The following is a 12192-nucleotide window of genomic DNA, read 5'->3' on the forward strand; positions in this document are numbered from 1 at the left end:
CATGTCTATTTGGTCAGCAGTCTCCTCACATCAGCTGTGTGGTTAGACAGAAGGCAAGGGAAGAGTGTACATGCAAACTGTGCAGTTGTGTGCAGCATGGAGAGACTAGCACCATTTCTTTGTGAGACAGACTTCAGCTCAGGCTAGGTCAGATGTAGCCATGCTGCCTGTACAGAAAGCTTAAACTTCCTTGCCAACACTTTATACATTTGTATAAATCATTCAGACAGCCTATGTTAACAAAGTTTTTTGCCTACAATCTTCAGGGTATTTCACCTTGACAGCAAATCAATAAAAAATGGGTTTAGTTAGCCAAAATGCCACCCATGCTGCATTTTACTCCTTCCAGCAGGGGTCACTATTCAACATCTCAAAACAGGCTTAACAGTTACAACAAGGTTATCCTATGCAGCCTGAGGAAGAGTTTTCAAACCAAGTAGGCCTGTAGAGATCAAGAATCAAGATGTGGTATTACAAACCAGATTAAAAGCTTAAGTGTTCTTTAAAAAAATAGAACAGCCATCTTAAAAATATGTTCTATGGTATTTTTTGCCCAGTGCTTATTTATTACATAAAACATAGTCTATTGAAGAGAACCTGACATATTAGCAGTTACTATAATTCTGAATGACGCTTGCACTTAAACATAGTCATTTCATTGCCTCTTGCCTTCCTCCTATCCTAAGCACTACCTGCAAGCAAGCATCAGAAAAAGGCCCTTTAACTGAAAATTACTCATTCTCTCAAGAATTCAGGTGTGTTATTGGTCCAAACGGGGATAAGTAAGACTAATTTCTCTTTTTCAAGCAGGAGGTGGTTTCATGATTTTCTGCAGCAACTAAATTCTTCCTAGCACAATGAACTGACACCTCAGTGCTGCAATAGAGTAAGTTCCAACACTAGAGACAGCCAGAAGAACACGTGTCCTTTTCCCTCAGCCTCCCTGGATGCTCTGTATTCTCAAGGCAAGTCCTGCCAAGCAGAACATGAGCCTGAAGTGAGCCCAAATGCAAGTATCACATTTGAGTGAGCTAGCATAAGGTAACATTGGAAAGACGTGTTTTCACAGCTCTCCTCACATCAGGTCAAATCCAAGTATGATGGTAGGTCCGCCTAGTCTTATTTAAAACACAGTTCAAAAGACAACTGAAGAAAACTGCATTGTTGCTGGATGAGTCATGCAGAAGATAAGCATGAAGCTGTTGACCAAGGATAAACAAGAATGAAGACTTCACACTTAGTTTTGAGGGCAACAAGTGCAAGCAGTGTAGAAGGCGCTGACAAGAAAAAAGAAATTTTCAAGCTTTTGTGCAAGATCTCTCCTCCTCTCCCAGCTTCCTTCTTCCTCAAAAGGAGACGCTATCAAGTATATAGTTTTCTATATTCTGAACTTTTCTTATATAAGAAGAATAAGTTCTAGAAACAGGGACACAAAATAACCAGGTCTGGAGAACCAAATGTATAAATCTGCCAACTAACCTTCCTGTCAAGCAAATGCTGTTGTCACACGCAGGGGTCTGTTAAACAATATTCAGAATCTCCAATAACTCTAGTATTTTAGAGGCAGTTCTGACCTGTACATGTTATGCCTTTTTTACCTTCATTTCAAAAGAGACTACAAAGGTGTCTATGCGATTGTCCCTGTCAATGACTCTGGAAGTTACTGGCTTACCTTGGCTGTGAGAAACACGTTGAAGTGCTCATTAAAAGAAAGCACTGGGTGATCAGTTATTCTCTTCAAGAATTTATCTAATGCTTTCCTCCTTGTCTCCACAAACTCTTCAGAAAAGCGATCAACAACACCCTTCACCACGAATTTCTCAGGAAGAGGCTGTTGGAGAGAAGCAAAATGCACAAAATTCAAAACACAACAAGCTTGCTTCTGCTATGTTTGCTTCAGCAAACTCGGGTCTTAACACAAATTGGTATGTTATGTTTGCTAATGAGAACTGTGTATCCGACAGGATGCAAGCCTGGCTCTGAATTCTGTGGAGTGCTGATAGCATAAGTGATAGAGCTTTCTGAGCAAAGACATACTCGACGCAGCAAATGGTTAAGCAGTGCAGGCTGGAGCCATCACAAAGCACTTGCACACTCAGTCCTCTATCCTAGTCGCCACTCCTGACCGTGTTCGTGTAGGTGACAAAGCTCTGCCAACACATTTACTCTTTCATCTTACACTTATTTCTACCTCACCAGCTGATCTCGGCAGTTCACATTAATATGTAAGCCCAAGTCTGTTTCCAGACTTGCTAATTCTGCAGTCCCTCCTGCTACACTTAAGACAACAGACTTCAAAGCAGTGCTTCAGATGGAAAGGCCTAAGCTTGAGCATAGTTAGTCTCAGCTCTGCCACTAAATCTGCTTTTGTTCTTTTCAGACAGCACGGACTCTCAAAATTAATATGAGTTTTAAAATGGTGTTTTGCATTTTATTCTTGTAAAACAGTAAGCCCAGGCAGATAATTGGCCTACTCTTAGATGAGCAACAACAGCCACTTTCACCCAACTTAGAAATCAGGATTCTCCTCTACAAAGAGTCTTTGTCGCTTGAAATCTGTGACAAAAGTAATGCAGTGACAAAAAATTATGTATGCATGGGCCTTTCCCACCATAACCTAGTTGATGTGGGATGTACACAAAGATTTCATCTCCCAAAAAAATATCCAGCCAGCATGATTTAGCTGCAACACAGCTACCTTTTGACCATTATATTTAGTTCTGATACTTTAAGACCTGTTACTATGCTCAGCGCTCAGATAAGTCATTCTAGTTAAACTGGTGTAAAGCACACTCTAATTAGCTTTCTTCAGAAGAATAATGCTTCATACAGTAGTCTCTAGGGAGGAAGAAACTCCTCCCTTGCTTTGTAAACTACTTCAGCACCATATGCAGGAGGAAAGGACAAGCTGTAAGACTAGTTTAGAGAACCTCAGTTCAACCAAACACATACAAACTGGCACTGAATAATTATTAAAGCTTGAGCATTTGAGACCCAAAGAAGGGTGCAGCTCTGTTGCACAGAATTTTGCCATTTAACCTGGGTTTAGCTATAGCAGTAAATACAGTCTTTTATATTTTAGGCCTTTGGAGGTCCATGCCAAGGAGTAAGTACATAGAGCTAGCAATTAATAAGTGCTTTAACTGTTACTTATCTACCTTATAGTCTTCCAGCTTAATAGCCTACTGTTTACGGCTGTGACATGTGAGCCGAGTTCACTGCAGTCAGAAATGGCTTCAAGAATGCAAACATCACCATCCAAAGACAAGATCCTTGGTCATGCTAGGCTTATCTTTAAAGTCAAGATACATATCTGAGAGCATTCTAATCTGTTCTTTCAAAATAAGTACCCATATTCAGTTTAGTTTGGGCTCCTAAGTGTAGGCCATCAAGATTCACTGCACCAAGAAGACAAATAATTTGTTACAAGAAGATTTTAGATAGAGTCACTAAACCAAGATTAGAAGGACAATACTCTGACAGTATCTTGTTCGACAGAGGGCTTCCAGGGATGTGCCAATCTCCAGTAACAAGTATGGATGCTCTTAGATTGACCTTAAACATCCTTTCAGAATACTCTTGAGTCAAAGTGCACCTGAAACTTCCTTTAGCTTCCATTTCTCATCTAATTCTAGGCAATAAATTCATAAAGCATTCAGCAATCTCCCTGCCATACCACTGCATGGAGGAGATTAATAGGAAGTTCTGTAACTGCTAATGTGTGCACAGACAGATAAAAGAGGGCAGCACATCCTTAGGCTTCCACATTTTCTGGAAGAGAAGTATTTAAGAGATCACCTTGTTCTGCAGCCAGTTTCACATCTGGTTTTTGAACTGCTTGTGCCAAATCTGCCATTCTGTGTGCAAAGAATTCCAGGTCACTGCAAAACAGCTTGAATCCCTGGCTGTGATTCACCTTCTGCTACTAGACCATTATTTATTGCCTTGCAGCCTTCAGGCAGGACTGGCAGTCTTTTAGTACATTCAAGAATCTGCAGAAGCCTCACCTCAATAGTTCCAGCTGTTCAGTAAACAGGAAGGGAAAAGAGTGCATCTAGGCAGATAACATCAATCTCAAGTCTCTACCTTACCGAAGTGAGCTTGCTCACTCTTTTCTCCCTATCCTGCAGTAAACATAATTGCTGTCAGTTAGTGGTGTCACATGGTTTCATGAAGTATTTCTTATCTTCGAGAGACTGAGCTATTATTCTACTTAGAGGCAAGTCCCAGAGAAATAAAGGACTTAAACAGTTGTCCCTGGAACAGCCTAACTGAACAAGTACACAGCCTAGTCTTTGCTGAGGGAGGGAGACAAGAAAACTTCACCCCATCCCAGATTAGCAAGCTAAGGTATACTAGCAGTGTTGCTCTTTCCCAACAACTTACCTCCCACAGGCTTTTCTAAATTTCTTTGTTTAAAAGAGATGATAGTGGCAGTCTCAGAATTCCTACCATTTCACATCTTGAACAGCATCAAAAGCAGATCAGCATCAAATTCTTCACATCACATAAGGTGGTCAGACTGCCAGCTTCAGCAACAACGTGTGCAGCAGTTTAATTAAACTCATTAACTAAACTTCTGCCTACTGAAGGTAGTCAATAGCTGCTAAGCCATACGCTAAGATCTGCAAGTCTGTGCTCTTAAGAGTTAGGAAAAAAAAAGAGTTTTAAAATATACTTTAAAGCAAACTCAAAAGGCCAACTTGAAAACTGACTGAGACTAGGCTGTGAAATACCCATGTAGCTTTTCATAATCCTCAAATGCTTGGAAATCTAGATGTAACAGTTGAGCGAACAGATAAAGTGCATTCAATTTATGCCACAACAAATGTAGTCAGCATATATATTGCCTTACAGGACGTGCCAAAGTTCACCTCTCAGGTGTGCAACCCATGAAAAGTCTAAGCTTCATAATTAGTCATTAATGGGATGCCCTTCCCACTCTAAAAGAAACAAGTACCAAATTTAAATCTAAATACTAGAAGATAATGAAGTACTGTAAAATCTAAAGAGAACTATTGCCAAAATATCACCCTTGGAAAACAGATATAGAACTGTCCTTAATAGCAGATTCTTGCTTGCTACCTACGGGAATAAGATGTGTTGGCTGAGACTCTTCCAGCTTGTTTCTCAGCCAGTCGAAGTCTTGGTACCGCCGGCGGACAGAATACTCTGGCAAATCAAACTCTGCTCGTGTGGTCTGGAAAAGAAGAGTAAGATACACTAAGTGTGCTTCAGCAACAAATGCAGCAGAGCCATCACTGGCAAGGGTGAGGCCAGACAAGCTCTGCACCCAAAATCATGTTTGCAGCCATTGGTTGAGAAAGATCCTCTAGTCTTTCAAGCAATGGGAAAGCCAGCAGTAAGAAAAATCATTAATTGGAGCTGATGTGTTCTTAAGATCTATTAGTACTTCACAACATGTTCTGCTCAGATAAACTTCATGAGAGGAGTCTCTGGGGAGTAGAGTACTGTGCACCATATTAACCTCTTGGCAGTTACAAGTTTCTGGAGAAGACTATACGAAATCCTCACTTTAAGGAAGAGATTATTTCCGCCACCAAGAGTTAAAAGCAAACGTTAGTGACTTGTTTATTTCATGAGATGCATAATCTGTTGGTAAAAAATCATTTCACCACTGCATCATATTCCAGAAGTGATAGGCTTATTACACTCCTCCAAGGATTAGAATATACAACATGGCAAGGCTTGCAGAAGGACCGTTTTTTTTAATTCCGAGAGGAAGAAATTAGTTTGTTTACTAAGTTTGCTTATGCCTGATTAGGAATATCAGTACATTAAGTTTAAAGATATAAAGTTTCCATCCTTTGGGGCGAGGATTTAAACTTGCTGATACAAGTCTGAGACAGAAGGTAAGCATGCAGAGAAAGGACTGTTTTATCCAGTCTTCCAAAAGCCCATAGCCTGAAAAGCTGACTGTGTGAGGCTGCTTAGACAGCCCATCTTGCAACTGCCTAAAAGTACTAACAAACCTGTGTACCAACTAGGAGTCTCTGGTAAAGAGACGGGTATTGCAATAGTCCCAATTGGAAAGTAGATGCTCCTTACTATTATGTCCCACTGAGAAGCACAGCTCACAGAGAAGCCAAGAGTTATACTCAGTTACCTGCATCATCAAAACCATCTTGCTGTGAAGGAAATGCTGCAGTGCCAGCACACTGCATATCTGCAGCTAAACATAAAAACCACTGCCTTCTGGAGAATGCACCAGCTCTCCTACCCTTTGAACTAGCACTGAGTCCAGTACTAGGTTGCTTTGCTGTTCCTAGCCATTGCAAATACTTGCTGAACTCCAACAGAGATTTTGTATTTACTTCCAAACTGAGAGCAACTGCCTTGTATTCAGAGAACACCAAGTGGCAGCCTTGAAAGGTAACGCACCTCTTCACTTGCTCTTTGGATGGAAACTCTTCATGTTACTCCCCACCAATCCCCACTGGGGATCCTGTACAAGTTCTATGTCAGAAAACTTTTTCTAGGGGGAAGTTAGCAGCCTTAACACTATCAACAGAACAGTAGCTCTAACATACTATAAACAGCATGCTAATGTGGTATTACATATGAAATAGTTTAATTTCTAGAAAAGGCAGGCACACGGGGACAGAAGAGAAGAAACCAGGCTCAACTCCTCCCTCCTTTGACCTACTAGCTAAGGTAAGAGTAGGAAAACAGAATAAGTCCCAGTACACAAACTTTACATTAGTTATCATTCACCTCGAGCAAACTATTCCTGCTGCCTTCACATAACAAGGAGATATGCAAAATATTCCATACATCAGGTTTTGTTCCTCAGGGGTAGGCAGATACAGTCATCACCATTTCAGTGTTTGCTCTATGGGCTGTCAAATCTAGGCAGCAAATGAGCGTTTCAAAGCTATTTGGACAGAACACAAGCGCCCTTTAAGGTTTCAACAACACCTCACTAATGCTGAAAGAATTTGGATCTCAGATCAAACTGTTCATTAGCCTAGCATGAGTTATTTTTTCCAGACTGCACATAACACAGAAGAGGGTCTTGCCGCTGTCCAGGAACACCAAGTGAAATGTCTGGTTTTGACACAGTTGAATTCCTCCTGCTTTCTTAGTGGGATCCATAAATCTCATCTTTCAAGGACACGTGTCTCTCCCAAAAGAGGTTGAGAAACCTATGCGGCAGATATCAACCTCTCAAAAATAATGGGCAAGACATTTCCAGGGATTTAGTGGAACTGCACTGGAATTTTCAGTAAGTCACCACTGAAGTATTCTGGGCTCAGTTTTACTTGCTGGAAAGCAGGCAGGTTACAGACACTTTTACCTCTGTTATTGGAACAGTTTTGACTTGAGGCAATATTAAGGCAATCATCAAGTCTTGTGTAAGATTCTTGCTTTTTGCTTGTTGTTTTGGCTTTTTTTTTTTTTTAAGAGAGTGAGCAGCCAAACCTAAAGCTAGCCTATGTGAAAATATTTTTATAATCTAGTTCTAGTCTTACTTACTACACCTGACTGTGGATTCCTCTCCATGTCACTATTTAAGTTTGGGTCCAAATCTTCAACTAGAAAAAGAGGAGAAAGGCAAAGGGGGAAGGGAGCAAGAGGAGTGTTCGTGGCAGTTCATCATTTAATTTGTCTCAAATACTTTAGCCTGCCTGCAAAGGAGGTCATAGCACTTACATCTGCTCCGCTCTAGAGATCAAGCTGTTTCATGTGCTCAGGTAATCCACCCAATGCACACACTGGAAGAAAGAGGAAAAAGACAGGAAAAAGAAAACAAGATCTCCATTTCAGTATTAACTGGCTTGAAAGCCTCTCCCTTCAAGCCTGCAGAGCAACTGCACAACTCTGAGGAATGGCACACAGATGTCCAGGCTTCCATGGTAAAAGACAGCAAAAGAAAAGGCCTTGCCATCCTAAATAGTACCACAAAACTGAAGTAAGAAGTAAGGTTACTTATGTTTGCCGTCAGGAGAGATGGCTGCATAACAAAAGTAAGCTTTATTTTCCTCCTCCCTCCTCAGAAATACCTGCTAGAAAAAATCCCTCTAGAGCATGCATCAGTCTATCTGAAGAACACAAAAGTAAAGAACACCCAAGAAACTTCAGTCATCACAGTCAAAACCAATCAAATTCCAGCACAGCTTTCACACACCTCATTTGTTTCACTAGATCCCCCACATAAGAAAACTGCTGTTAGCAAGAAGAAGAGAGGGTTTGAAAAAGTCACAAGAACAAGGTCAGAATCACTGTCCCCATTATACTGGGGATTTCCATTATATTTTTCAAATGTGCTCACCCAGAAGACAGGTTAGGGAATGCTACCTGGTTCTTACAAGGATTTTGTGAAAGCAGGGGCACAAGCAGGACCACGTAAAAGCTAAGCTTTATTTTCAGTTTCCCTGCATGCTACTGTTTTAGGCTCTTCCCCAGACACCACCACCTGCTGACAACATTACCAGAAGATGAGAAGTCTGGGGCATACTGCAAGACTTCTCTTTTTTGCTGTTACAATGAAAGACTTTTCTAAAGAAAGAAGAACACACAACAAAACTAAGACTGTGGTCAGGTTACATTTTCCTTACAGTGCTGTTCAGTCACAGCCACAGGCACAAATTATAGCACTAGTAATTACATACCCCTCTTCCACCTAATGATGCTGCTTTTCACAACAAGGAAGTCTTCAGTATAATTCATTCTAGGACCTAGATACATCCAAACCTTCGAGCTTCTAGTGGCACTCTTCAGTAAAGAGGGGGAAATAAAGCAGCCATCCCTGCTGAGAGGTGAGACTTTCATGGTGCTTGATAAACATAAATTATGCGCTGTTTCACAACAGCCTTGTAACACTATGATATAGATTTATGTGCTATGGTGATATCCTAAATAAAAGATGTAGTAACAGACAGATAGCTAGATATGCAAAATCTGGAGTACAGGATAAGGGGTTTTTTAATTTCAAAAGGACTATTTGGTATACATCTGATTTAAATATAATAAATTGCCTTACCCACATTCCAGAAGGGAACCCTTGTATGAACACATACAAGTAGACAAATATCATCAGGGTGCCACTGTGAAAACGTATTTTATCTTGACAGAACAATTGGGTCTTAATTTAAGACAGAAACAACCATAGCAAATTTTAGCCATTTGCCTGTGGAAAGCTGCAACTCATTTTGTGCTTCTTATTTCTTCTGATCATATAACAGCTCAAGGCTAAGCTGCTCCAAGTAGAAAAAGTTTCCTACAACATCTTTTAGCATTTTCTAGTAGTTAAGATACAGCATTTCTTGCAAGACTAAGATACTTAAAGCCACAAAGAATGACAGGTCTGTGTTCCACTAGAAGGCAACAGGGGTGTTCGACTAAGAAAGTGATGCATTTCAATAGCCCAGCTGAAGTGCCACTATAAAAATGCATGCAACTTGTGCAACACACAGGAGGAGCTGGAAGCTACCATGCTGTTAGAAACCTATGATCTGGTTGCCATCACTGAAACTTGGTGTGACAATTCCCATGACTGGAGTGTGGCTATTAATGGCTACAGGCTGTTCAGAATTGACAGAACGGGAAGGAGGGGTGGAGGTGTTACCCTCTGTTTCAGAAAATGCATAGAGTGTGAAAAGCTGTCTTTGAAGAGTAGCCATGAACAGGTCAAAAGCTTGTGGGTCAGAATAAAGGACCAAGACAACAAAAGGAACCTTGTGGTTGGTGTATACTTCAGGCCACCTGATCAAGGAGAGCCTGCCGATGAATTCTTCTTCCTCTAGTTGCAGGAACCTTCACACTCACAAACTCTCACCCTACTGGGGGACCTCAACCACCCTGACATATGCTGGAAAAGTAGGACGGCAAGCTGTAGGCAATCCAGAAGTGCATTGAAGATAATTTCTTAATCCAGGTAATAGAGATTCCCACCTGAGGGGATCCAATACTGGACCTGATGATCACCAATGCAAGTGAGCTTATCAGTGACGTCAAGATCAGAGGCAGCCTGGGCTGCAGTGATCACATACTGCTGCAGTTCAAGATCCTGAGATATGGGACAGGCAAGGAGTATAGTCAGGACCCTATATTTCAGGAAAGCAAACTCCAGCTCTTCAAGTCAGTCAGTAGGACTCCCTGGGACACGGTCCTCAGGGGCAAGGGAGCCAAACAGAGCAGACAAATATTTAAGGATGCTCAGATGTAGGAAATTGGGCAGGGGAGGGAAGAGACCAGTGTGGCTGAGTCGAGACCTGCTGGTCAAACTGAAGAAAAAGAGGGAACTGCACAGGCAGTGCAAGCAGGGACAGGGAACCCGGGAAGAGTACAGGGACGCTGTCTGGTTGTGCAGGGATGGGGTTAGGAAGGCCAAGGCACAGCTGGAGCTGAACTTGGCAACGGAAGTAAACAAGGGCTTCTACAGGTACATCAACCAGAAAAGGAAGGTTATGGAGAACATAACCCAACTGATGAATGAAAACAGTGACCTTGTATTAACAGATGAGGAGAAGGCCAAGGTACTCACCTTTTTTGTCTCAGTCTTCACCAACAACTGCTCTCCTCACCCCTTCTGGGCCCGTGACAACAAGCTGGGGACCAGGGGAGTAAAGCCCCTCCACTGTGGAGAAGGATCAGGTTCATGAACACCTGAGGAACCCAAACATACACGGAATCTGATGAGATGTATCCCAGACTCCTGTCAGAACTTGATGATGTGGTTGCCAACCCACTTTCCATGATATGTGAAAAATCATGGCAGTCAGGAGAAGTTCCTGGTGACTGCAAGAAGGGCAACATTGTGCCCATTTTTAAAAAGGGTAGAAAAGATGACCCTGGGAAATACTGACCTGTCAGCCTCACCTCTCTGCCTGGGAAGATCGCGGAATAGATCCTCCTAGAAGCTATGCTAAAGTACATGGAGGATGGGGAGGTGACTGGAGGCAGCTAGCATGGCTTCACCAAGGGCAAGTTCTGTCTGACCAACCTAGTGGCTTTTCTCTGATGGGGTAACCACATCAGTGGACACGGGAAAAGCAATAGATGTAATCCGTCTGGACTTCTGTAAAGTCTTTGACACAGTTCCCCACAACATTCTTCTCTCTAAATTGGAAGGATATAGATCTGATGGGTAGACAGTACGGTGTATAAGAAATTGGTTGGATGGTTGTATTCAGAGAGTGGTGGTCAACAGCTCAATGTCCAGATGGTGATCCATAACAAGTGGTGTCCCACAGGGATCTATACTGGAACCCATACTGTTTAATATCTTCATCAATGATATAGACAGCGAAATGGAGTGCACCCTCAGCAAGCTTGCAGAGGACACCAAGCTGAGTGGTGCAGTTGTCACAGTGGAAGGACGGGGCGTCATCCAGAAGGACCCGGGCAAGCTGGAGAAGTGGGCCTATGTGAATCTCATGAGGTTCAACAAGGTCAAGTGCAAGGTCCTATACCTCAGTGGGGGCAATCCACAGTTTTAATACAGCGTGGGGGATGATGTGATTGAGAGCAGCCCTACGGAAAAGGACTTGGGGTGCTTGATGAGAAGCTCAACACGAGCCAGCCATGTGTGCTCACAGCCCAGAAAGCAAAACATATCCCAGGCTGCATCAAAAGAAGTGTGCCCAGCAGGCTGAGAGAGGTGATTCAGCCCTTCTACTCTGCTCTTTTAAGACCCCCACCTGGAATATTGTGTCATGTTCTGGAACCTCCAACATAAGGATGTGGAACTGTTGGAACAGGTCCAGAGGAGGGCAACAGGGATGATCAGAGGGCTGAAGCCAGGGATGATCAGAGGGCTGAAGCACCTTCCATACGAGGACAGGCTGAGCGAGTTGGGGTTGTTCAGCTAGGAGAAGAAAAGGCTCAGAGGAGACCTTATAGTGACCTTCCAGTACCTGAAGTGTACAAGAAAGGGGGTGTACAAGAAAGCTGGGGAGGGACTTTTTACAGGGGCATATAGTGGTAGGTCTAGGGGGAATGGCTGTAAATCGGATGCAGAGTAGACATTGGGAGGAAATTCTTCATGATGAGAGTGGTGAGGTACTGGATCAGGTTGCCCAGGAAAGTTGCAGATGCCCCATCCCTGAAGTGTTCAAGGTCAGGTTGGATGGGGCCTCAAGCCACCTGATCTAGTGAGAGGTGTGCCTGCCCATGGCAAGGGGGTTGGAACTAGATGATATTTAAGGTCCCTTCCAACATAAACCATAC

At 42.6% G+C, this 12192-nt stretch overlaps 1 protein-coding gene across 2 annotated transcripts in view; it reads right to left on the reverse strand.

Annotated features, from left to right (window-relative positions):
- The window catches only part of SNX30 (sorting nexin family member 30), a 63253-nt gene that overhangs the window by 28459 nt on the left and 22602 nt on the right, over window positions 1–12192 (reverse strand). For both annotated transcript variants that reach the window (XM_069880310.1, XM_069880311.1), the window contains exons 3-4: window positions 5090–5200; window positions 1673–1831 (exon numbers count right to left, since the gene is read on the reverse strand). In XM_069880310.1, the coding sequence (XP_069736411.1) occupies window positions 1673–1831; window positions 5090–5200 (270 nt within the window). The remainder of the gene's footprint in view (window positions 1–1672; window positions 1832–5089; window positions 5201–12192) is intronic.

Source organism: Phaenicophaeus curvirostris, chromosome Z (genome assembly GCF_032191515.1).
Source record: "Phaenicophaeus curvirostris isolate KB17595 chromosome Z, BPBGC_Pcur_1.0, whole genome shotgun sequence".
Lineage (NCBI taxonomy): Eukaryota > Metazoa > Chordata > Aves > Cuculiformes > Cuculidae > Phaenicophaeus > Phaenicophaeus curvirostris.